This window comes from Urocampus carinirostris, chromosome 2, assembly GCF_059441175.1.
Source record: "Urocampus carinirostris isolate Australia breed hairy pipefish chromosome 2, RoL_Ucar_1.0, whole genome shotgun sequence".
NCBI classification, from domain to species: Eukaryota; Metazoa; Chordata; class Actinopteri; order Syngnathiformes; family Syngnathidae; genus Urocampus; species Urocampus carinirostris.
Genome location: NC_142350.1, coordinates 19688012 through 19715342, shown reverse-complemented (window position 1 = coordinate 19715342; position 27331 = coordinate 19688012). Strand labels below are relative to the sequence as shown.

The window sequence follows — 27331 nt, the reverse complement described above, 5'->3', positions numbered from 1 at the left end:
GACTGGGAGAACTTCATGAGCCACCATCCATGACAAGTCTCGTAGTCTGTTTGGGAGGGCAGGATGATTGACGTTGCTCCAAACCGTTGTGGATTCGCCAAACGCAAGCCCCCGCACAGGGCTTACTGTAGCTCGCTCTTGCACAATAGCAATAAGGGCCCTGTGGTTTTGTAAAGTGTGACATTCTTGTGTTTCCAAATCAAACTTCTTCAAAAAAGCCCGAATAAAGAGATGTGTTGGTGGCAAGTTAAACGAAACTGGAATCAAACGATTGTCTGGTACAAGCTTTAGCTTCCGCAAATATGAGCCCATCCAAAAACGGGTCATTGCTTGACTTTTCGGGTTGTTGGGTGGGCCCACAGCGTTTTGGAAGTGGAGAGAGACATATTTGCTTCCCAGGAAAAGCTGGAGGTCAGGCACTCCTTTCCCCCCTTTTTCCTTTTTCTTTTTCATTGTATCTCTTTTTATCCTTTCCCACTTTGAGCCCCAGACAAAGCAAAAGATGGCTCCGTCCATTTGTAACAGCACGTTTCTTTTAGGCATAAAAATTAAACTGATTGACAAAAGCATTGGGAGGATGATCGCTTTGATGATTAGGACCTTCCCCTCTATTGTCAGTTTTCTTAGTGACCAAAAAACAAGTTTTTGCTTAACTTTCCTTGTCACGTCATCCCAGTTGGTCTCGCCTCCTCCATCCGCATTGAATTTTATCCCTAGGATTTTCTGGTCTGTCTTTAACACCGTCAGCGGGAGTCCTGCCTTTTCTGTCTCTTTCCACATTCCATAAAACTTCACTTGTGATTTTTCTCTATTTAGCCTTGACCCAGACGCCCTCCCAAACAGGTCAGTCAAGTCAAGGGCTCTTTCAACAGATGCGCGGTCAGTACACAAAATATTAAAATCATCCATGTACAAAACACACTTGGTAATTTGTCCCCCACTTCCTGGGATATTGATGCCTTCGACAAATCTATCTTTTCTTAACATTTGTGCCAAAGGTTCAATGCAAAGAACATAGAGAAGGGGAGACATAGGGCAACCTTGACGTACACCGCAGTTGATCTCGATTGCTTCCGATAAATTCCCGTTAATCATGAATTTGCTGTAGATGTCTCGGTATAGCAGTCCTACCCAATTGATGTATTTTTGGGGAAAACCACATTTTTGCAATACCCTGAAGAGGTATTGGTGCGAGACTCGATCAAAGGCTTTTTCAAAGTCTAGGTTTAGGACCGCTAGTCGCATGTTTCTGTCTCTTGCATAACAAATGGTGTCACGGATCAGCATGAGACTGTCGCTGATCTTCCTTCCCACAATGGCACAGGTTTGGTCTGGATCAACCAAGTCTCCCAAGACAACAGACATTCGTGTTGCTAGAAGCTTGCTGAAAATTTTACAGTCCACGTTTAAAAGCGTTATGGGTCGCCAGTTTTTTAAGTCAATTTTCTTCTCCTTTTTTGTGCAATAGAGTAACTATCCCGATTCTGAAACTGTCTGGCATATGGTCTCGACTGGAAAATTCGTTAAAAACAGTTAACAGATCTGGTGCTAAAATATCCCAAAAAGTCCGGTAAAATTCGAGGTTGAGTCCGTCCTCCCCGGGTGATTTGCCTTTTTTCATAGTCTTTTTTAAAAGTCTTTGTGCAATCATTCAGTTGGTCTTGGGTAAAGTCCGATGTTAAAAAGGGGTCTTGACACACTGATCTTGAAATATGATCTAATACATGCCCCATTTCATTCTCATATGTTTCTTTCTTTTCAAATAATTTTTTGTAGTAGTCTTCCACCAATCTGGTTATTTCACTACTTTCCTTTGTTATTTGCCCGTTTTCGTTTTGAAGTTTAAAAATCCCCTCATTTTTGCCCATAATTTTTTTTAAAAAGTAGCGTGTACATTTTTCCCCTTCTTCTATTTCTCTTTCTCTGCTTCTTATTATGATGCCTTTGCTCTTTATTTCCGCCAAAGCGTTTAGTTCTTGTTTGGTCTCTTTGATTTCATCATTAAAGTCCATCCCCTTTTCTGTTAGGATGAAATAGCGTTGGAGTCTTCTTTGTAGTCCCGACATGCGTTTCATCTCTTTGAGTTTCTTGTTTTTCCCTGCATTTTTAAAAAAGGTCTGTGTTCGTTTCTTTGTCATTTCCCACCATTGTGCTCGTGAATCATACGAGTCTTGAAGGGTCTGCCAGTCTTTGTACAGCTCCCTGTATTGTGCGGCTAGAGCCTCATCCTCCAGCAGGGAGCAGTTTAACTTCCACAAACCCTTCCCAACAGTCATACCTGAAGGAAATGAGAAAGAGCAGGACAGTAGCAAGTGATCCGAAAAAAAAACTGGAATTAATCTTGCATCACTCTGTGCTAAACCCCTCGTAAATATGTAGTCTATTCGAGAGGCTCTGGCATTGTCACTACTGAACCAGGTGAAGCCCTCCTCTCCTGGATGTATGGATTTGAAGCAGTCCACCAGTTTAAATGTCCGGCACATGTCTTGTAATAAAGTTGATGTTTTATCTACTTTAAACTCCTCATCATTCCTCTTTCTATCCTTCCTACTTAAGATGCAATTAAAATCTCCTCCCACGATTAGTGGTTGATGGCCTAGCATATCCGACTGGATGTCCTCTAAAAGTTCGTACCTGAGTTGTCTGTCGGCATGGCCGTATATGTTAATGAGGTTAAAATCATTCCCTATATAAGAAAGTCTTGTTAAGATTGCGCGTCCGTCTCTCATCACAGTACTCCCCTTTATGATGAGTTGAGGGTTGTTTATTAAAATGGCTACCCCATCGTTACGGTTTTCATTCGAGCCACTCCATAATGACGGATATGGCCAAATCTCTTCCCACTGTTTATAATTTTTTAGAAAGGGGATGCAGCATTCCTGTAGTAAAAACACATCCGTTCTGATAGTTTTTAAGAACGATAAAACACTGTGAGCCTTAACCTTTGATCTCACACTTCTCACATTGATAGTAGAGAATGTAATGTTCATAATTATTGTAAAAGTATTTAAACTAGTTAGACAAAACTGGGGGATCTGAGTCCATTCTTTGGTGATCATCGAGATCATCGAGAGTGTCACCTGTGTCAGACACATCACTTAAGAGTAGTACCTCATTTTGAGACTCACCGGGGAAAACTCTGGGACCCTCTGACTCTCTGTCTGTGGTTCCAGGTCTTCCCCTTTTTTCTGGGTTAGGGGGTGAGCCAGAGGACCTATCAAGGGGTCTCTTACTTCCTTGCCCACTAAGGGTCAGGTTTTTTCCCTCCCCGACTTCCTCCGTCTCAACTTCATACAGTTCCCTTGTGGGCTTATTCACCGGCAATCGGCTTTCTTCTAAATCTCTTATCTTTGTTTCTGGTTTTTTCACCACTCCCAATTTTGTCTTACTTTTACTCCTCTTTCCAGTGCCCGTATGGGTTTTTGGAGAGTCATTCGCCTTTTCGATTTGTTTGTCTTCTCCAAATCCCGGCAATGGCGTAGCAAACAAATTTGCTAATTTGAACTCTCTTCCAGGCCCTTCCTGATTAATATGTGTTTTCGGAGTGGCAGTTGCTTTTTCTATTCGTTTGTCATGTCCAAATTCAGGTATTTTATGAGAAATCGAATTAGAATTTCCAGGTTCTTCCTGTTTCAATTTTGATTCTCTGGTCTCTGCTCCAGGGGTTTTGGTAGGTACATCTGTTTTTTCAATTTGTTTGTCTTGTCCAATTTCTTTGTGCATTTCTTGATCAATTTCATTGGGTATTTCCATAACTTTATTCATTTCCTGTTCATCTTCATTGGGTATTTCTATAACTTCATTAATTTCTTGTTCATTTTCATTTTGTATTTCCATGACTTTATTAATTTCATTGTCTTTGTTATCTTTATTCACTTCATTGTCTTTGTGACATTTATTCATTTCATTATCTATGTTGTCTGACATCATTTCATTGTCTTTGTTGTCTTTGTTAACTGCCTTCCTAGCTTTCAATTTGTTAGCAAACGAATTCGGGCAGTTTCTAAAGAGGTGATTCGTTTCTCCACAGAGATTGCATTTTCTGCTATTGCTACATTCCTCAAAGGAATGTCCAATTGTTCTGCACTTTCCACAAAAAAATTCGATCACATACCTCAGCCAGATGCCCATGCTCACCACATTTGCGACAGAGTTTCGGTTGCCCTTGATAGTGGATAAAGCCACGGTTTTCCCCCAGGAATATAGTCGACGGAATTTGTTTCAGTCCCTGAAAGCCCTGAGGATCTTGCCGTAGTTGGACTGGTACCCTCCAGGCACCATTCCAATAGCCTTTCTCACACCTCACCTTCATAGCCTGGCCTTTTACTGAGCAGTATCTACTCAACCAATAACAGACGTCATCAGCACTGATCATTTCACTAAACATTCTAACAACGACAATCTTGTTAGTATTATCAGTCAGCTTCTCCACTGTAAATCCTGAAAACTGGGACCTCACTCCCTCAAAGCGATTCCAAAACTCTTGATAAAGAGCTGCCGTTTCAAAACTCACATCAAAGCCTTTGCCAGAAGTCATTTTTATGACTGCATGTACCTCCTCCTTTTTAAACTTCAGAATCTTTTCAACAAACTTGTTAATAAAATCCGTCCTTGACATTCCCTCCGAAATTGCCACAACATCTTTGAGCAAGAATCTCACGCAGTTACGTCTCCGCCCGCCGGTATAATGCCCGGCCATGGCAGGACTCGGCTGCTTTACTTCTAACTATGTTAAAATGGTTAGAATTGTAAAATTAATAATTAACAATACTCTTAAAACCGACGCCAATGACAGTATAAACGCATAGAACGAGCAGTGCTAACCTGATGCGTCCACCATCAACCGCAGCTTTATTCGAAGCTTGTATCGATCCCTAGTATCGCCCTGACATTTGTTCCCACTCTTTGTGATGCTTGCCTCTTCCATTTAACTTACGGCGTTTTAATTCAGGTTCGGCCATGGGACTCGATGATTCTATCCAAAGAAAATTCAAAACTATGTTGTAATTGAGGCCTACTGCTCTGCTTTCGCTTTGTTCACGTGTGATTGGAATGATGCATGATGGGAAATCCTCAAGCGGCAGACGGGATTTCGCTTCGATACCGAGATAGAGGCTACCGCGGCGAACTCCTTTGACTTGATTGATTTGTCGTTTCGTGATAGTCGGTGTATACTGGATGGTACCCATGATTGACAAATTTGCGTTTTTCCGTACAGATTTTCTTGTACGTCGTACACGTCTTAAAATGCATAATAAACGTACTTTGTTCGGCAAAAAAGTACAGGTTGACAGGTATGAGCAAGACAAACACATACAAAAACAAAGAAAACAAAAAAGGGGAAAAATTAGCAAAAAACACACACAAACATTTTTGGACCATGGCCAACCCAAATGCCCTAACACACGAACAAGTTAAGCACCTCGGCACCCAAATTGTCATGTTTTCGTCCCTCGGGATGAAACGGGACACCAGAAAGCGGCCATGTCAATCGGGTCAGGGTGACACAACACACTCTTCTGTTCAACGGCAGGGCCCGAAACGCTAACTACATTTTTAGCATTGCCCATAAAAAATGTCCGTAATTGATACGTAATCCTTCTCATACTGCCCTGTTTAGGTGTAGCGTTCATCTGCCCTCTTGGGCGCAACCCATAGGGGGCCATGACGCCACTAGGACAATGCCATATAAACTAATGGCAACTGCTGTCAATCATGAGAAAAGAAGAAATATAATGGCAAAGCGAAGCCAATAGAGAGCAGTGTCTGCATCATTTTAAAGCAGACTTGTTGTGAAGCATAGCAACAATCACAAACATTTTCAAGCACTTCACACAAACTCAAGCACTACTCAAACTTTGAAAACATAACATTAAAATTTCAGCATTTTCTCTCCTTTTTTTCTCTCTCACTAGCTCTTTCTCTTTCTTTCCCTCTCCCACATTTTTGTCTCTCTCTTTTATTTCTTCCTTTTGCTCTCTCTTTCTCTTTTTTATTTATTCCTCTCTCTCTCTATTATCTCTCTATCTTTATCTCTATCTGTTTGTCTTTCTTTTGCTGTCTTTCTTTCATTTTGCAATTCTCTTATTCTCTCTTTGTCTCTGTGTGTCTCTTTCTCTCCCTCTTTTTCTTCTAACTTTCACACTCGGTTTCTTTCTCTCTTTCCTGTTCTTTTTCTCTCTTTATGCCTCTTTTTGTCTTTCTCCTCTCCATTTTCACCCCTCTCGCCCTTTCTGTATCTATAATCTCTATTTATCTCTCTTTATTCCTTTTTTTCTCTCACTCTCTATTTGTCTCTCTTTCTCTGTCTGTCCTTTTTTTCTTCTGGTACTCCCTCTCGTCCTTATATTCTATCTTTATTACTCCCTCTTTACCACACTTTATTTATCTTTCATTCTCTCTCTTTTTTCTTCTTTTTCTTTCTTTCTGTGTCTCGTCCTTTCACTCCTCTCTCTTGCAAATCTCTCACCCTTCATATCTCTCTCTTTCTTTCATCTACTAGTCCGGCCCCCGCGAGGGTGCTTTTTCTACCATGTGGCCCCCGAACTCAAATGAGTTTGACACCCCTGACTTCGTGCGTCATATAGTGAGTGTGCAGTGATATAATGCCATCGCGTCGGTCAGGACGATACAAGCGAGAAGAATTTTTTTTTTTTAAAACAACATCCTTTCGCCCTTTCCTGACATAAATTCGCGGCGCGTGGAAATTAATTGTCACAAACAGTCGCCTGCATAGCGGCTCCGCGGACATTTTTGCCCACATGCAAAAATAATGTAAAAGGTAAATACGGTGGCGGAGGGATACAAACACCACCGCACAACATGGCCGTCACCTCCGTCATGTCCTCTCTTGTGGGACCGACCCGGGCGACCGTAACGCAGCCTGATTGGCCAAAACCTAGCTCGTTTCGCCTTTCTATTGGTCTGCGCTTACGTCCGTCAAAATCTGAGGTCAATGACGTCGATCATACGCTGCTTTCACTGTGTCGCCTCGGTGGACTGTTTAGTTACTTCAAATATGAAATGGAATAAAATGTCGCGGGTTGTTTCACAACGAGACGTCACGTTAGTGTAATTAATCGATGGTCCTTCATTGACAAGTATAAGATACCGGCGGACGCTTGGTGCGTGGGGTTTTAATCGGCTATATATCTGGGTAAGTGAAACGTTTCCTTCCTACGTCTCACCCCCCCCCCTCCTTGCACCGCCGCTTGCTTTGCTTATTTAAATATTCCAAAACGTTTACTGAGGATCATTTTCGTCATTTCACGCCTTTACAAGCTTACGATATCGAACAAAAGTTGCCCGAACGTGAATTAAAGTAGTGTATGCCCACCGAGTTGCGAATGGGAAGGTAATGGCTGTCGACCGCAGCTCGTTACGGAGGGATTGTCTAATGGCCTCGATTTCTCTCGACTCTCGTGTTAACGTCTTCTTATGTTGGTTTGCTTGTTCATTTGCGTTCCCTGCGTTCACAAATCGCTTTAAATCGAATCAGACTACGTACAGTGCGATAACCCACCTTGCGTTAGTGGGCCTGGCTCCTTCATGTCAAAGGACACCGCGACATAGTCCTGCAAAAATGCTATGTGTGGTATCAAAGAGAAGATTGTCCACACTACAATGTAAAGAACATTTTATAAAACCTTTAAAGAGACTATGTATACCTAAATGCATGTCGTTGCAATGTTGTCTTTGAAGCTTCACGAGGGGAATCATAAAAAAATCTGGATGGGATGAAGTTAAAAGGTGGGGTGCGTCGTTTGAGGTGTCTTTAAAAAGCTTAAAGGAAATGTTTTCTATTAAGTATTCAACAATGCACAACTGTGTTCAAAAAGACCCAATGTTTTTTCCCCACGGTGCCAATTTGCTTTCATCTTTTATTAGAGCTGTTCGGGGCGCAACACATTGGTTTGAGAAATGAAGGGTGGGAGGAGTGCTGAAGAGGGATTGTCATGCTCGCATCCGCAGGGTTATTTTTTTTTCTATTTGTCAGTGAAAATGGGGAGGTAAGAAAACGCCTGTTTCAAATACAGTCTAAACACCAACCCAAACCTTCATAAAGATGAACAAAGACGAGTTTATTCGAGCATGTCTAAAAAAATGCACATACTTGCACGAGCACCATGAATGCGCTGACTGAGGCTGCGATCATGACTTGAAGTCTATTGATGGCAGAAGAAAGTAACATCTTTCAAATTACCTACATCACCTATAACCTAATGAGATTTGGTGTATACAGTTCATAGTATTTATTACCTTGTTTTCTATTAAGATTTACTTGGTTATTACTGAAGATAATTGTAGCTCTATTTGAGGGAGGTAAGCGCTACATCATGAACCTGTCACCAGGAAATTGAAATGTTTTACACTACTATTACTTTGTTGAAAACTTCGCAATCAAACTTGTAAGTTCTGAGAAACTGTAGAAGCCAGAGTAACAAAACTAAATGCATGTAAACAAAGGGCCAACATGCAAGCTCACAAAGCTCTACATTCCATATTCAGAACCTTGAGGCAGTTGTTGCAGCCAAGACAGCAACCCAGGTGCATGATGTAAAAAATGTTTTCCTGAAAAATTGGGTGTTGCTTAGGATTTTCTTTGCTAGTATCTGATTGGACATTTAGTAAATGTTTCTGATTATTTTATTCCGAATGTCTTCGCTGGGATATGATTGCAAATTTGTTAAATGCCAGCTATTCAGTTTTATTCAGATGTCTTAGATACCATCTGATTGGAGCTTTAGTAAATGTCTTCGATTTTGTTTGATACATAAATGACTTTATTTGGGTATTTACTTTATGACTATTATTTGATGCCAGGAGCAAACAAGTTCAGTTTGTTCCCTACAGTGCTTCCATGGGAACACGTTTATTGCTGAATTAAAATTGACGTTTTAACAACATGTTTATTAGGGCGTAATATCCAAGTTCCCTCTGGTATCTATTATGTTACTCATCCTAATCATAGATTTAACATTGTGCATATTAGGTTGTGGGCACTTGTTTTATTTAACTTTTTAAGTGACAAAATCCTTACTGGCCTTTTATATAAAGATGTAAAGGTTACGCAAAGAGTTATTGCAACAAATAAACATGAGTCAGTGCAGAAGTGGAAATGATTGCTTTTTAAGCGTGTCTGTGTGTGTGCTTCTTTCATTTTGCTTTTCCTCATTTCATTGGCTACTGTGTAATCCACTTAAAGGTCATTGGCACTAATGAGCTCACTCTACAACAGACAGATGAAGACCCTCGGCATGATTGCGTCTCCCCCCCTTCATCAGGCTCGCTTGAGCATCACTTGGCTGATTTAACCAATTTGATCTCGTAATAAACCAAATGACTGCGACTTTTTGTAATAACAAGTCAGGCAATGTGCTCAATTAGTTTTCCCCCTCCACTTTGCTTCTGGGTGTCCAGCAAGATGGGTTCAGGTTTGGATAAATTTCATTATTGCGCTGAATTGACCTTGTTCTTGCTGAGTCCAATCAGTACGCAGAGACCTTTCTAATTGAGCCGTCAGCGCCTTGAGGGAAAGGGAAAAGGGTGGGGGGGGGGGCATTGCACGAATGTGTCAATTGCACTAATTAAGGAGGGTGCTCAAAAGCCTTGCAGGGCCTCAGTCATCCCAATCAAAGATCATGTTCTATATAATGATTGCAAGCGGAGGGAAGTCATTGTGTTTCCTTACATACACCCATCTAAACCATCTGGAATAATGTTCCTCAAGGACGATAACAAAAGGAGAGCAAGTTTCCTATTAATCAGTCATAATAGACTGCATTATCACACATGACACTTAAGTATCCTTGCAAACAACATAGAGGAAAATGCACACGTTTGTCAGCCTGGTGTGGTGTGCCCAGTCAAATAGAATCTCATATGTTGTTCAACCATAGTGAAATCCAAACAGAGAAGTTTCAAACATTTTTACAATGTATAAGCTAATTATTAAAACTTCATTGTGTCATTCAATACGGGTGGCAGGCAGCTGAGTGGTTAGCTTGATGATGCACAGGTTTAGGGTTCAATTCCAGCTACCGGCCTCCCTGTGCCTGCGTGGGTTGCCTTCTGCCTCTCCAAAAGCGTGCACAACAGGTCAATTTGCAGGTCTGATTTGTTCCTGGGTATAATGGAGTGTATGTAATAAAATCTAAATATTCTGCATTTATATAGCGCTTTACAAGTCAATAAAGACCTCCCAAAGCGCTTTACAATGTGCTTCACACTTTCCCTTTTACACACACTAACTAGCCGATAGCAGCGTCAGCCATGCAAGGCAACTAATTACCTGCTCATCGGGGGGCGTTTGGGATTCAGTGCCTTGCCCAACGACACTTCTACATATAACTTGGAGGAGCCGGGAATCGTACCTGTGACCTCGTTTGTTTGTCTCTTTTTGCCCTGAAACTGGCTGGCAACCAGTTCGAGGTGTCCCCTGCCCACTTCCCATAGATGGCTGGGATGGGCTCCAGCAACCCGGAAACCTAACGAGGGGAACTGGTGCGGGAAATAGATGTATGGATAATGTTTAATACACAGATACTGTGTAAATTTTCTTGAGTTTGACTTGTTGGAATTATTTTTTTTACCAATGTCACCCAAATTCATTTTTCCTTGGTCAACTTAATGATGGATGCTGCATGAAACCTTTATATGAATTTCCTTTCCCCACAGGTACGGAGCAACACCCTCTGCCATCATCGACTGTTTCTCTTGAGAAGTTTTCTTCACCTTCAACCTGGCCAAAGAAATGTGCCAGCACCACCACTGTTGTTGCCCTCCGCGTCCTTCCTGCATCTGATTTATTGTTTTTCCCTTATTGAGGCCATTTGGAAAAAAAAAAAAAACATAACAAAAAGCTTGCACGGCAAAAATACATTTTCATCCTAATTGACCACATCCAAGCATCATGGGCAGGAAAAAGATTCAGATTCAGAGGATCACAGATGAAAGAAACAAGCAGGTAAGCCAGAAGTCTTTTGGACCTCAAAGTCTTGCCCCAGTCTTTCTCCTACCTCTTCGCCAACTGTAACTAAATGCTGAGTCTCCAGTGAACTTTTAAAGTTTAGATTCAGGGCTGCGGCGTCTGCCTTGGTGGTTGTCGAGGGAGTTCGGTTACTGGCAGCTGAATGCAGCACATGCTTGACACCCTTGCACTTGTGCACCCAGCTGTCGTTGAGAAGTTGAAATGTAACATGCAGCTCAACCTGAGAGTTACAGAATGTGCAAGCCAAAAAAAATGGATCTGCCTGTGCATGAACAAACAGTACATTTGTTGCAGTATTTTTAAATCTAATTGCCGATTGTCTTGCACACTGCTGCTAGGTTACCTTCACCAAGCGCAAGTTTGGCCTGATGAAGAAGGCGTATGAGCTGAGCGTGCTGTGCGACTGCGAGATCGCTCTGATCATCTTCAACCATGCCAACAAGCTCTTTCAGTACGCTAGCACCGACATGGACAAGGTTCTGCTCAAGTACACAGAGTACAATGAGCCTCATGAGAGCCGCACAAACGCTGACATCATCGAGGTAATGTCCGACTCCCTTAATCTGTACCACATTTGTCATATTTATTAGTCCATACATTTCTTAAATGTGTGCTGTTTTTGCACTTTTTATAAATAGCTGATGTCAAATTAATAGTACCTATATTACATCGTATTAAATAATTTTTTTTAATGTTCAGTAGTACCGTATTTTCCGCACTATAAGGCGCACCAGGTTATAGGGCGCACCCCCGAAAAAATAGTTTTTGGTCCTATATTTGACATACATAAGACGCACCGGATTATAAGGCACTACAATGGGAACGTCGACAAAACAGTCAGATAGTTCAGTCAAACTTATTACCCCCTTAACATTCCCAAAGCTTGCAAAGAAGCAAATACGTGTCGTAGACACGTGCGGATGCGGTGTCCGTACGATGTCACTTAAATGCATCGTTCCATCATTCGGAAGGTTAAAGTCTTGGGATTCAAGAAATGCCAAACATTTCTATGTTTCTATTTTCTTTTTCGCTCGCAACTTTACTGTGCATATGACAATGAACACTTGGAATTTAGTTGAATTTAAAAATAGACACTCCATTCCATCCATTATCTGCACCGCTTATCACACAAACATCGAGTTCAGTCTGAAACAAGATACAGGGAAAATATATAGCCGGAGTAGCTCACCGAAGTCGTTGTGTTCAATAATAATGTGCAGCCATGGTCCTCTTATATCCGTGAGTGTAGTAAATCCAGGAGAATAAAATATTTACAAATACAGAATAGTAAAAAATGCTTTCTCTATGCCGTCAACCCCACGTGCTATTCACATTCATCTTTTTCGGCCAATTGCAGGCTGTGTTTTGCCGCTTAAGCCTATGCCAGCCTGTAAATGATAAAAAGGATCCGCCCCTTTACCTCCGAATAACTTTAGCCAATAGTGATCGATTCAAATGATGATTGACACATTGGTTAGCCAATGAAACGCCGGTAAATAAATCCCAGCATACACCGCGGACTACTTGGCGTTCGAGGGAAAATCTAGTCGGCGGCTGTGAGTTAGTTGCAAGACTTTGCGACTTAATATTGATCCATAAATAAGGCGCACTGTATTATAAGGCGCATGGTCAGCTTTTGAAAAAAATAAAGGCTTTTAGGTGCGCCATATAGTGCGGAAAACACGGTACTTCTTCATACGAGCTGAATTCGTTCCAGGATCGTGCTTGTAGCTCGAATTGCTCGTGTAAGTGAGCAAATTTCCCCGATATGAAAAACTAAAATGTCTGCTCCCGTCCTCCCAAAAGCATCCAAATGAACCCTAAATAGCTGCAAAACACAATTTCCTGATCACTTGTAAATCATCCAAATATTAGCTCAACAAAAAAAATACAATAGAAACGCAACTAAATAATAATTAAGGTGCAAGTCTATTATGAGTACTTACTATGTTGAGGAAGTCGCCGTAACAAATGTGTGAGTGTGGTGTGGAGGGAGGGGGGCCGTGCAAGCATGAGTTAAGAAGATGGCATACCTGTCAACTAATACTTTAACCCCATACACGTTTTTTTGATGATCTCAAATTGTATCCACTGGTCTTTTTTCACCGTATAAAAGTGTTATACAATCTCGTCTTGCCCAAGTCTTCTATAATTTGGATTTTCTTAGTCACTAGTAGCAGACGACAACATCATAGTAGAATGCTAATATTGTCTCATTATTCTACGCAGGTAGTCAGTGAGTGCCGCGTAGTGTTTGTAAGGTTTATTATCTTTTAATGAAGAGGATTAGCAATCATTAATAATGGAAACAAATTGGCTGAGGTTGACACATATGAGATGTTGAGAGTTGATGATCCGTTAGTTACCGTAAATTCCGGACTAGAGAGCGCACCTGATTATAAGCCGCACCCACCACATTTTAAGAGGATAACCGCTTATGTACTTAGACAAGCCGCACCTGAATATAAGCCTTACGCGCCCACATTAAAATATGTAACACAATCACAAAATTAACCCAAACACTACTTTGAGTCCCACGATTTTAACCGATCATAAAGTACACAGTTCAAAAACCACAGCCGGCAAAATGAAGGGAAAATGATACCGATACTTGAGATTTTATGCAGACCTGCAGAGTCCAGGTCCCGTTAAAAGTAATCTAAGGAAAAAAAGTGTATATTTCCAAAGGTAAGAGTGGGAAAAAAATATATCCACTACTGTCTGCCGTGTCCACAAACACTCACCTTTACCGGTCCCCACTTCCCGTCATCCCCCGCGTCTGTTACGCCCCTTCTTTTTAATTGGTCAGTGCAAGACTCATCAGAATAAGTGTCCAAAATAAATAAAAATAAATATATTACAAAAATATTCAGTTGCAAATACATATTATACATGGTTACACATATTTACAAAGAAAGACAGTACACCGAGAGAGTTTTCAAAGCTTTAATAATAATTAATAGTTTGACTTGCCTGTGAAGGGTAGCAAAACGCTATAGACGTCGTCCCACACTCCCTTATTCAAAAACACGCTAGCAGCACGCTCGCAAGGTAAAGTATGCGTGCAGTAGCTCCGTTTCCTTCTTTATCAGACTGCTCGATTGCGTTTAGCTTGTAAGCTGCGTCTTGTGCCTTGAACTCGAGCGCCGCTGGCGGCTGTTAAAAAAATTACATGAATCGGCATCACTGAATAAGCCGCAGGGTTGAACGTTTGGGAAAAAAGTAGCGGCTTATAGTCCGGAATTTACGGTATTACTGTACACTTAAAATATAAGTTACTGTAACCATAAATATACGTTTTTGTCCGTAGTGGTTTGCAAGCGCAAACTAGATGAGCTTGATGGTAGCTGGCGATAAGTAAGCGGTCGCTAGTGGTAGCCCCTAGGCCTGCCTTTGAACTGTAATTTTCTTCGCAATGCAAGCAAGATTTTTGTTGCAAATCAAACCTGTATACCATGATTTTTGTGTTCAGAGGTGCTCGTATAAAGAGGAACTACTGTAACCTGTTTCCATCGTATTTACTAAAAATAATGTAAATCAGGTCACCCTTAATTTGTAGACTTTGAGAAAGAAAGGCTTCAATGGTTGCGACAGTCCAGAGCCTGACGGCGAAGACTCCATTGATCAGAGTCCACTAAATGATGACAAGTTTAGGAAGACCACGGAGGACTTGGATGTACTCTTCAAACGCTATGGAGTGAGTGCAAACCCCATGCTTATAAAGTTTAGTGAGACATCTGCTGGTTTGCTCATTTTGGCTATGTGAAACGTAGCAGCAGTCGACAGCCCCAGCGCAGACCTTCTCCATGCCTGTGACTGTGCAGGCGTCCAATCCAAGCGCGCTGCAGTTTAGCAATCCCAGCAATGCGCTGGTAACTACCTCCTACGTGACGGCATCTTCGCTTGCCGACACCCACCTCCTGTCGCCACAGCAACCGCCTCCTCCGAGGAACACCGTGTCTCCCGGGTTGCCACAGCGACCGGCCAGCGCAGGTGAGATTTTGTGCTAAGGTCGTTAAAAAGGACGCGTCAGCAGAAAGGAGCACTAAAAAGTTAGAAACTCTTTTGCGTGGTATGGCATCCCCTCAGAGCCATACTGAAAAATATGATGCAAGTGATAGTGTGTTCATCTCAGCTCAACTTGATTCATTTACCATGTGGAGAAACAACCGTCGTTCTTCTTCAAAATAGGGCTGTGACTAGGGCTTTACCTTTAACTAAAATCTAATCGATATTGTGATGTGACGTAGTGCGATTGTGTAATTAGACTCCATTTTGGTTCAATTGTCTGACGTGATCTTAACATTTTTGTGCTTCACCAATTCAACTCCATGATACACAAGATTTTCTTTTCAAACTTTGCAAGTAGTCTTTTTTTTTTTTCACCGTATCCAGTTTAAAATGCTGGGGTGGGAGCATGATTTCATGCTCGTCCACAGCGTTTTTTGTTCGTGTAGATTGAAAATAGTAAAAATAAGAAAAGGCCTGTTTCAAATACAGTACAAACATCAACCCAAATCCCCCAAAAGATGAAAAAGAAGAGTTAATCAGTACTTGAGGAATGAGCTGATTGAGTCTGCGATTATGACTTTAAGCAAGGAGATGGCGGCAGAGAGTAGCTACATTTCAAGTTGTGTACACTACCTTTTGAAGGTGCGTTGTGTAGTATTTGACAATTAGATGGCACGGTATTGTCTGTTCAATGCAAGCGAAAACTATTTCCAGATGGGCACAAGATGCCAGACAAACTTGGCGGCAACTACTAGGTGTGATTTCCGCTATGTAAAAGAAATACAAATTTCTCTATCCGTGAGTAGTTTTGAAAATTAACATGAGTATTTTTCATGTATTTTTGTTTGTTTTTTCACTAAACGAAGTTTTTTTTTTTTTAACAACTAGAAGTCATTCGATATTACACACTGTCCTTTTAAGTTGAGTAATTTGTCTTGGTGGCTATACTCCATGCATGTGATTAAAAAAAATTTGAATTCCTTTTCAAAGTACCCCTGAAAATTAAGTTAAAAATCCAGCTTTTTTACAATGCCGCACTCGAGAGTGTGTGACTTGCCATCAGTTGCTGATTATATATTGAATTCAACAGGCGCTCTATTGGGAGGTGACCTAAATAATTCAAACGGAGGCTGTCCCAGTCCAGTTTGTAAGTATTTCATTTGTTTCATCCAATTTAGTTGTTTTAGCACGGCCTCATTCATCTCTTTGCACAGCTAACGGTTACACCAGCGCCAGGGCCTCGCCAGGCCTCCTCGCCGTGTCCAATGGCAACAGTCTGGGCAAGGTGACCCCGGCCAAGTCGCCGCCGCCACCGCCCGCTAGTCCCCAGATGGTCAGCAGCCGTAAACCGGACCTCCGCGTCATCACTTCTCAGGGCGGGAAGAGTCTCATGCAGATGGTAAACCGCATGACAACTTTCATAACCATCTTTGTATTTGTTGGCCTCTGTGTTTCAGGGGTTTATAGACCCCTTTCCAGCCTCTGTCATCGGTGGATCAGCATAGGATGCGTCCACATTGTCGACCCAAAAGAGTTGGGAGTAGCAGTACGAGTTTGAATAGACCGAGGGAAGATTAGTTTGTTGAGTTGACCTTTTTTGGATCCGCGATTTACAAAAACTACATGCCCCCAACTGTTGTGTGTGCGGGTGCAGGAATTGCAATTAGAAATGATCAAAAAATGCATAAAATACGGAAAAAATGTATAATCCCCTTCCGAACCTACGTCATCACCAGCTCACCACATGATGTGCGCGCGCGCTTTTGACCAGAAACGGCAGCAGTAGCGGTACATTTTTGAATAGAGAAAGGCAAGATTTGTTTGTTGAGTTGTGTTCATTAAGTTGCAATTGATTAAAACAACATCTCCAGCCGTTGTGTGTAAGGGTGCAATTTTAAAGAATGCAACTTTTTTCATGACGAAACAGGCTTTTTCAAAAGCACTGTAGGAGCCTGTGACTGTAATCAACTGAATTAACTGACTGGACCGAGGAAATCGAGAGGAATGCTTGGGATCCCCATTTCATATTTGATAAGTTAATCGTTGTGATATGATTTACATTTACTTGAAAGTTGAATGCTTTTAGTAAGTGCAATTCGGAAAAGTGTCGAGGAAATGTAGCGTTAGCTACCAATTATTATTGATTGTCGTTAGCGTTTTTTTTTTCATCCCACCAACACAAAAAATGTATTTTGAGGTGGGTGCAAACCAAGGAAACTCAAATTTTCTAAAGTTATACCTTTGTGTGAACTAAGCTACTTTAAATATGTACTGACCATCTGTGCCCCTCTTTTCATCCATTTAACCCGCTGGCATAAAAAAGGTATTTTCCCTCGTAACTTACCCGATTTGGACAGATTTTGGAAACGAGGCAAAAAAGCCACACAAAAGCTCCGCAAAGTGGTCCAATCTCTGTGTAGTATCGATCAAAAAACATTTTTTGGGGTTCTTGTTGACTTTGATCACTAACATAAAGTCGCTATCTTGCTGCTTGCACATACTTTGTGCTTGTTTGAGATCCACGTTCTTTTTCTGTCAATCAGCAGTTAAAAATGGACATGTAATGTGTTGTTTTGCCTCAACAATACCCACAAAGCTAGGCTACGTCACACTTGTTTACAAACACAGAAAGGGGTCCACTTGTCTTCTAGCAACAAGTCACATTCTTGCAGGTCTTTCAAGTGAGTATATTCCGCGAATTTATGAGTGTGTCCCTATACAATGACACACGCAGCCACTATTTTCCGCCTTCACATGTAGCGTGTTGTTCGCCCTCCACAAATTTCTACTTTTCTGACTTCTTACAAACGTGTAACCCTTTCTGTTACCACCCTTCGCAGACAGAAGATGAGCTGGAGTTGGTAAATGAGGTGAATGTCCGCATCTTAGCATGGTCGCAATAGAAAATACCAACAACACTCATTGATTTGGTTAACGTTTTGTTTGGTTGTTTTTTTTTTAATTTTGCTCCACTGGCATTTCAGGGGATGATCCCCAGAATGGCTGCATGCGGTTCGGGCCTCATGACCATGTTGTTCTTGAATCCCGGCATCATGATCTTTATGATTCAGGACTGTTTTAAGGAAATAAGTACAGTAAACTCTCACTATTTGCTCGGGTTGGAGAGCCCTACTACGCTTATTGATATAAAGATGATGTTTCTGATGATCAAAAATGTTATATAATTTTATATTTATAGTTTAAACTGCTAAGTAATAACCAAACATATATTCCAAAACACTCTCGTAGTTGTATTTACCACTACCCTTTTTTTCTTTTTGAGTTGTCCTTAAAAAGTTGAAAGTAGACTTATTATCTCAATGGCCCTTCATACGAGTTAAAAATGTTCTCTGATCAAGCTTGTATTTAAAATTTCTCTTGTCTCAAAATCTTTCATCATAAGAAATGACTGAAAACCAATCAATCTATTCAATCGTTCTTGGACCAACCAAATAATCCAAGTTAACCCTAAAAAAGCTATAAAAACACATCTTCCTGATTGCTTAAAACACATTGAAAATAGTAATTGAACATAAAAATGTAATACTAAGATATATAAGATTGTATTAAAGGTAGAGTGCTTCTCTAGAGGTTTCCTTAAAAAGTTGAAAGAAGAATACTTTCTTTATTGAGTAGCAATAACCAACTGAGTTCAAAAAGCCTTTATAATCTTCTCCCCACTGTGCCTATCTGCTTTTATTTTACTTTTGGTTAAGGAACCAGGAGAGAGGGGAGGAGGGTGGAGAGAGATCTCTTGCTTGTGCGTCCAGTTTTCTGTTAGTGTAGCTAGAAAATGGTGAAGGTAAGAAAATGACCGTTTCAAATACAGTCTAAATGCTAACCCAAACCTCCCAAAAGATGACAAAAGAAAAGTTTAGTCAAACAAATCTAAGATATGCACGTACTTGCACGAGCCTTACCAGGGGCTGTAATAATAATTTAAGCCAGAAGATGGCGTCAGCAAGTTGAAAATGTTCATATCCTGGACAGCACCTTAAAAGAATTAGGAAAACAGTTGAATATTTTGCCATAGGCTGCTTTCGGATTTTCTGGCTGTGCTCTATATCACAAAACAAAGTTGTACTGTACATTAATTTCTTAAATGATCACCTGTTAACCTCCACCATGCAAAACGGCAATCCTGAGGCTTGGACTATGCGCAGGCAAATATTTTTCACCACATCCCCTTAACACCACACTAAAAATTGCAATTTGGCGAGGGTTTACTGTACTGTTTTCACAGAAATAGGGTAACGCCGCATGGCATGATCCTTGTTCCCCGATAAGTTGATATTCACCCACGATGTCAGTATACACACACCTCAACATTTTGTGACATTACACTAAAGGCATGTTAAAGCTTTAGGGGCAAATGTTCTGGTGCCGTGGTTATAGCTTTCAAAAAAATCACACCAGTCTGAATGTAACATGAAATTATAATTTAGTCAATCTAAAAGAAATATGTCTTGTGTGTTTTCATCTTAGTCTCTCAACAGTGAATATACATTGTTTAATGAGCTTCCATAGAAAGGTTATTTAGTGACATGTAGCCAAAATAGGGTCTGTCGGTGTGACACCCAGACATCAAACTAGTTGAGACTGTGCCTTATATATACTGGAGCAAAACCTTTTCAATCTCCTGTTGCTGTGGCTTTGCATGTTCCATCATCCTTATAGCGCATTCCAAATTTGGAACGATTCTGAGAAAAATTGCATAACTCCATTTTTATCTCCAAGCCAGGCGTACTCATGAAAAGAGCCATATCTGGCTTGCAAGCCATAGGTTCCTGACCCCCTGCGTTATAATGCAGACTACTTGGGACATTTCATAGCAAGTTGACCTTTGCTGAGGCAAATCAGTTGATCGGCCCATTTTGAAATTGCCTTTAATGTACTGTAAGCCCATTGACATTGCACTTCACTTCACACATGACAAGGAAAAACCTTTACACTGTGTACATTGTCACTACATACATAGCATGTGGGTTTATATATACAATTGCGGCAGTTGCAAATTTAACAATTCACTTGCTGTCCTCTCTGATAGAACGCCCAGCGGCTGGCAGTCGGTGCCCAAGTGGCCCAGACCCTCACCACACCCGTGGTGTCCGTGGCCACGCCCAGTCTCCTGGCACAGGGGCTGCCCTTTTCTGCAATGCCCACAGCGTACAACACAGGTAAACTGCACATTATTCATCATATGTGATGCTGTGTGCTCATGTCAAGACGTTTTAAAGACGGTGTGAAAAGGGGTCAAAGGTAATCGCAAATTCTTAAACATGCAAAATGTGAGGAAACGGTACGTGGTTTTTGCATCATATCAAACCACCTGCACCTAAACACCACCAAGACCCAGGAGAACCAGAACTCACCCGGTTCCTGTAACCATCAAGGGAGAATGTGTAGAATTTGTCCAGACCTACAAATACCTGGGTGTGCAGCTGGACAACAAACTGGACTGGACTGCCAACACAGAAGCTCTATGTAGGAAAGGGCAAAGCCGACTTTACTTCCTCAGAAGGCTGGCCTCCTTCAACATCTGCAAAAAGCTCCTGAAAATATTCTATGAGACAGTAGTGGCAAGCGCCCTCTTCTATGCGGCAGCGTGTTGGGGAGGCAGCGTCAAGAAGAAGGATGCCTCTCGTCTCAATAAACTGGCTAGGAAAGCGAGCTCTGTTGTGGGCAAAGAGCTGGACAGCCTAACAACAGTAGCTGAGAGACAGGCACTGAAAAAGCTGAGGTCAATCATGGACAATCCATCGCATCCGCTTCACAGCATTATCTCCGGACAGAAGAGCAGTTTCAGTGACAGACTGCTGTCACTGTCTTGTACTACGGACAGACTGAAGAGATCTTTTCTTCCTCATGCCATGAGGCTCTTTAACTCCACCCGGCAGAGTAAAGGCCCACATTAAACCACACCACCTACATTGGATATTACCGAATCTTACTGCATTATGTGTTCTGTGTAGCACTATTTAGTTACTCTATATAACATGCTAAAGTGGGCATTTGCACGTCACACTGGGTATTTGTATATTGTATTCTTTTGGCTTTATTATTGTATTGTTCTCAGCTCAGGGATGCTGCTGGAAATGTGAATTTCCCTTAGGGGATGAATAAAGTATCTATCTATCTATCTATTGAATTCATCGTATATTCCAGTTATTATCTGAGATAATGCATTTTGAAGACAGCATGACTTTGTCATCCTAAGCTGTGACGTCATTGGAGTAACACCAGCACTCTAGCAAGCTGGTCGCCATTTTGTTTTACGTGTTAGTTACTCGAAGAAGTTACAAGTGTTTTAAGCTACTTTTTGGTGATTTTTTTTTCTGGAGAATGCGTAGGCGTTGTGTCGCAGGTGGATGCAGTAGTGGTACAACAAAGGGCGAGCAGTCAAAACAGGCATGAAAATACCTCACTTTAAGTTAAAAAGAGGGGTGACTTAAGTGAATTGTATAGATCAGAGGAGAAAATGTTTTAAAGAGGGTATTGAGGTATTCCAGAGTGAACCTGGTGTTTGAGGGGGTGTGTTTGAATTAAAACCAATGTAGTTTGCGCAGGCAAGAGTACTCCATTTTTTCGTGTGTAACTCGCGTAGGGTTGATCTCATTGTCACACTATTTTATTTTCACGAGAGACGAATGTAAGAGAATGGAGAAAGTCTTGCTGAAAGATATAAATAAACACTTATAAAACTATTTGGTGTATCTGATGATGAACTTTGAAGGACATGAAATCAATACATTGCACATTTCACTTTGGAACTGTGATCATAGTTGACGATAAATAATTGTAATCAACAACGCCAAATGCTTAGTTTAAGCTGAGTAAAAGTCGTAAAACATTTTACTACTATTTTTAATAAAAAATTGGGGGTGAGCGTTGCGCACGAATAAATACGGACAGCCTCCAACAGGGGGCTAACCAGGACCAGTATACAAAAGACAGCCGCAGCCTCGGCACTAGCACAAGGCTATCTGATCAAAAAAGCAGCATGCAATCGGTGTTCATCCCAATTACTGTCTGTTTCGGAGCTGGCCTCACTTCTTGCGTTAATGGGATTTTCCATTTGGAAAGTCTTGTGTTCCTTCAATGATGTCACAGCTCTACTACAAACGGGCCAGATGGGTCAACTTGGGACTGGCGAATGAAATCTTTTGCGACATAATTGTATAATTATAGGGAGGAATGCTACACATTCTGTGCCTAATTTGGGGAAAAAAACAACAACTTGTTTGTTTCTTTTTTTTAGAGTACCAACTGACAAGCGCTGACATTTCTGCACTTCAAGCCCTGGCGTCTCCTGGCGGCTTGTTGCCCACCACCGTGGCGACGTGGCAGCAGCAGCCTGTCATCTCACAGCAAACGCAGCAGCAGCAGCAAGCACAACAGCAGCAAATCAATCTGGCGTCGCTTAGTAACTTGGTGTAAGTCATCTCAGCCATTCCCTCTAAACCACTTGCATGCTGTGTATAAAACACATTTACAGTGCCGTAATTGCCCTCTTCCTGGTATGTTTTTTTGTCTATTTATCACTCGCTAAGGTTACAGATCATCAAAACAATTTTAATATCACACAGAGACAACACAAGGAAATACAAAATGCACTTTTGAAATTTTGATTCCCTCTATTAAGGCACAAAAGTAGGCCTAACAGGCCCCATGTAAAAATAATTTTTTAAGTGTGATATTAAAATTGGTGATATTAAAACCTTTTGTGAGTGAGAAATGGGCACAAAAACCAAATAAATCAGGTAGGGAGCGAAAACTTTTTGCACAGCACTGTATATGTAAGCATTTCACCTTTCTTCGCCAGCATTTTGCCATTTCAGCTCCTGCTCAATGGATACGTTTTTGGGGCCCGGTTAATGTTCGTGACGCAAATAGAGAAATCAAATCCGCCTCATGTCGGACGACTTCTCGTTCTGAGGCGTTTGGTGAACGTCGGGTCCTTGAAGTGTGCTCTGTGCTCTTGTCGCCATGCAGAATGTGGGGCGTGGACAAACAGAGCAGCGAGCTGTCTAGCCAGGTGTCCAGTCTGGCCACCAATCTGAGGTGAACGCCCACCACAAACGTGTGTTTGTGTCAGTGTGCGTCCAGTGTCGCCACCTTGTGTTTGTAGGGAGGAACAACAACTATTAGGTACACCTGAACACCCATCAATGCTAGATTCTTTAAGGCCAGATTTTACTTTGTACAACTTGAACTGTGCACTGCAACTTAGGCTGTAGGTCTGTGCAGGTGTGCCTAATGTTGTAGCACATTGTTTCTCAACTAGTGGGTTGGGACCAAAAAGTGGCAAAATAACGCTAAGTAAAAAAAAAAAATGTGTCCGTTACAATCTTAACAGTGAACGGCGAAAATGCTTTGCTTGATCCCTTCTTCCTGTTCGGTCAATCGGCATGTTTGAGTGGGACCACATCTTATATTATTGTGATTTTGTTAAACTTAAAACCTCAAAATGAGAAACAAGTGGTAATCCCCCTTCCAGGATGACCAGGCTGCAATAGATTTTGCATTGGCCAACAATACACAAGACATGGTGAACATCATTAAGAAAAGATGGATAATATGTATATAAAATGTCCAAAAAGTCCATGACAACAACGACACAACAAAAGGGGGAAGAAAATCGGTAAACTGACAACGATCCGAGTTGAAAAAGGAAACAATTTAGAAATGATTAAGAACAACGCAGTAAATATTGTAGCAAGGAGATTAGATATGACATTCCAAGGTAAACATATAATAGACTTAATAGAGCAAAAACATATGAAAGACAGGATACATTTCTACAATGTATTGCTTAGAGAGTGGCCTAAGTAATTATAATAGTAAAATGTTTGTGAATGAAATGGTGCATGGTCACAATAGTGCAATGAAATACTAACATGGTCAATGATTGTCTGTCATTGAAGCGCTTCTGGAAGGGACAGTAAATAGTTAAAACATGTTGTATTTATAGCTTCATAGTAATAATACATTCCCAGTATATCAATCTTTGTGAACTACATGATTAAATAATTATTGACGTTTAAGTAAAAGTGTGTCTACTTTAAAGGAGTTTTTGGGGGTCACTTATATGCAAGGTAGGTGAGTGGTGTCACGATTAGGAATTTCTAGAGACGACTCCCAAAAAATGCGTCAATTACTTCCCCTCTGCATTATATGTTACTGTGATATTATGAGTTTAATATTACATATTCCGAACACCTAAAAAAAAGAGCAATTTAATGGTCACAATTCACAGCTAAGAGGTCATAAGGTCTTTGACTTTTCAGTAATAACGTGCAAAATGAGGTGCACAGTTGAGAAAATGACTTTAATTTCAACACGCATATTTAAAGTGAATAAAGTAAGAGAGCAGAAAAATGTCTCCGCTTTGCTGCAAGTTTTAAGATTTCAAAACATTTCAAGTGAATGCAAAGAACAGCAGCAGACACATGTCTCTTAGGCTTTGAAACCAAAGGAGGTATGTATGGTAAAATACTACACGTAGCCAAAATACAATACCACATTATTTATATCTGTACATTCAAGGAAACTGTTGGGGGTCAGATGCATCGACATTTCGTTCTGTATACACGTGTACTAGAATGACAATAAAGTAGATCTGAATCTGAATCTGAACTAAGTCAACATGCAGTCTCCCTTGGGATCTGTAAAAAAAACAACAACAGTTGCACAGATGAAGCACTGTTAACGTAACAACTTGAATATAAACTTGTAAACTTAAAATTGCACAGGGCAAGCAAAAATGTATCTCAGCATATCTTGGCTCAGTGTCATAGCTCTGTGTGACGATGACAGTTTTTCAGTTTCTAGAAAATGTGTATAGAATTGAACACAATTAGTCACAAAGGGGAAGGGGGTGGTAGGAAAAAAGACGGTAATCGCGAATATGAAGAATGTGAAAAATATTCACGGCAGCCAAATATGTAGGCTTTATATTAGAGTTGGTATAGTATTTAAAGTCGTTTTGGTTTTGCTGGTCGTTTTTATTTAAAGATGAATTATATTCTACTACCTCTGCCGTGGAGAAGTGGACTTTCTTTCTTGTTTGTAGGGTGAAAATAGTAAGTCTTGAAGTCCTGCCAGTTGAGAACCTGTGTAGCAATTCAAGATAACGTCAGTAAGAGACCAAATCATCTGCACACGCAAACACTTAGAATGTGGGCACTGTGTTGCATTGTCCTGTGAGGTTGTTGGTCTTTTTGTTTTGGATGCAAGGCGGGAGGACACTAAATGTCTTTTTGTGGTGGTCATTTTGAGTGGGAAGTCTCTTCAGTGTGTGTTTTATCAGGCAGAGCACAGAAGCGAACGCGGCTGTCGATTAAATGCTTAGTTATATCCAGCTCCCCGTGAGGAGTTTCTTGAGAAGCTCCAACCTTTTGTTTTCTTCCCTGCAGTCTGAGCTCTCCGTCCAACCTGCTCTTGGGTAGAGATGAGTGGTTGGGCCGGTACTGTATCCCACTTCCTTTTCTGTTCGCTCTGTTTGTCTCGATGTTGGCTTTTGGGCTGAACTCCTCACCCTCGCACCCGCCTTCCTCTTTAGCATGCTCGTGTGTGTGCAGCCGGGAGCTGTCATGTTTTCATGTCATGTCTCTTTTCCGGGGCTGTTTTGTGTTCGAGAAGTGAATCTAAAATCTTTAGCGGGACCATACTGTACATGTTTTTACAAGACCCCTTACGATATATTTTTTCACTCACCATTTCATAGATGAGCCATTGCAAAAACTAGTTTCTTTATCTCACTAGGCATTATCAGACTTAGAAGGGACCTAGGGTAGCCTTTTTCATTTTAACTCGTTTGATGCCAGATGTTTTTTCTCAAATTGCAAAAGCCAGTGCCAGACCATTTTTTTTCCCTTTTTAGGCTCCCTTTTTGAAGGCCTCTAAAAATGTAGTATTATAGCTTCACCTTTATAGGCATAGAACATATTAAAAGCAAGCTTCAAATATCATCTTTCATTAGAAAACAAAAAGGTGTTTTTCTACCATTGTTTAGTAAATGATCAGGGCTGATACTGATACTGATTATTAGTATTAAGAGGAGGCTGATAAATTATATTAGGAGCTGATATTCATTTGCAGTAAAAGCTTAAAAATTGGCGTACAAAATGTTTCATAATGCAAAAAAAAACCCCAAAGAATATTTTATACAACTGTAAATAGCACTCTGTAAGCTTTTACAGTAAATAAATTAGAATTTCAACACAGCATGGCAAATAAGTGTGTTGTTCCACTGTAGTCTCCCTAAGCCACACAGCAACATTTGTTTGAAGTGTATGCTACTTTGTACACAGTAGTCAGATTTATTCATTTTTACATTTGTTTACCCTGGGAAATCCAATAAAACCAGCGTCTTATTCGCCATAGTTCTCTGATTACAGCAATAAGTCAACAGCTATGTACAATAAACCTGCTTAACATTAAGGCTACTATTGTACGCTATATAAAGCCTACTCGTGTACAACTAGTCGTGATCGTATATATTATAGCGTTGAGCTACATTGGGTCGGCTCCAGTGTTGATGACGTTTGCAGGAATATGTTTTAATAAACTCAATATAGACAAAGATCGCGTTTTTGTTTAAACCACAGTGGTCATTATGTCTTAATAAACACATCATCCAGACTACGATCGCGACGCTCGTTCTATCGAAAGAGCAGCGCTGAGAAGCGTAGGTAAATCAGAGTTTGCCTTCCGGTGAAGGGGAGTGAGACACCAGTAATGCCGTCTTCCGTCGCTACGTAGTGTGTGTCGTGGGAGAGAAAATGCGAACGTGATAAATATTAGCGTCAGCCCGAACTTTTCGCTCTTTGCTTGCAAAATAACAATTTAACGGAAGAACACTGAACTCATGCATGAACGACGCAAGAACTTTTCAGCGCTCTATGTTTCCGTTAACTTGATCACACCATTTCGGTCACCGCGCTCCTTTGGGCGACCGCGGACATGCAGGAAACATCATCCCGCTCTGACCAGATGACGATAGTTCTTGGTCATCTTTATTTGGAAAGAAGTAAGCTCTGTTGAAGTGTTAGCAGTCTGTACCACGCTGCCGCACTATGCGGGCTGTTGACACACTCTGTCGCTTGATACTGGAAGCAACACATGGGCTTTGTCCATGTGTGAACAAAGATCCAACAAAGCCACTCCTGTCATTTAATGGTGATTTATAACACTGAAATCCTTCCCAGGGGCGTGATACTTACTGATGAGCTGCACCAAACCTTTTAATATTTGTTTTTTTAGAAACTTATTTTTACATTTTGGTACTCTGGGACAATGCTCCTGAAAACAATTATACATCATGGCATT

General features: G+C 41.0%; 2 protein-coding genes across 8 annotated transcripts in view; one reads left to right on the top strand and one right to left on the bottom strand.

The window, feature by feature from the left end:
• The first annotated feature begins 6965 nt into the window (after positions 1–6965).
• The window catches only part of LOC148371286 (myocyte-specific enhancer factor 2D homolog), a 23157-nt gene continuing 2791 nt past the window's right edge, over positions 6966–27331 (top strand). The window contains exons 1-12 of one of the 6 annotated variants that reach the window (XM_088329289.1): positions 6966–7156; positions 10678–10966; positions 11329–11532; positions 14550–14687; positions 14767–14983; positions 16092–16148; positions 16216–16400; positions 17842–17871; positions 20049–20178; positions 22260–22434; positions 22994–23062; positions 25417–25467. In XM_088329289.1, the coding sequence (XP_088185415.1) occupies positions 10913–10966; positions 11329–11532; positions 14550–14687; positions 14767–14983; positions 16092–16148; positions 16216–16400; positions 17842–17871; positions 20049–20178; positions 22260–22434; positions 22994–23062; positions 25417–25467 (1310 nt within the window). In that variant the 5' untranslated portion in view covers positions 6966–7156; positions 10678–10912. Of the gene's footprint in view, positions 7157–10677; positions 10967–11328; positions 11533–14549; positions 14688–14763; positions 14984–16091; positions 16149–16215; positions 16401–17841; positions 17872–20048; positions 20179–22259; positions 22435–22993; positions 23063–25416; positions 25468–27331 lie in introns of all 6 variants that reach the window. The other 5 variants (XM_088329287.1, XM_088329290.1, XM_088329291.1 and 2 more) reach the window with 5 other exon arrangements.
• LOC148371285 (uncharacterized) overlaps positions 24434–27331 on the bottom strand; it is a 21879-nt gene continuing 18981 nt past the window's right edge. The window contains exons 6-7 of one of the 2 annotated variants that reach the window (XR_015849790.1): positions 25035–25113; positions 24439–24828 (exon numbers count right to left, since the gene is read on the bottom strand). The gene's annotated coding sequence lies outside the window, so the exon portion shown is untranslated. Of the gene's footprint in view, positions 25114–27331 lie in introns of both variants that reach the window. The other variant, XM_088329296.1, reaches the window with a different exon arrangement.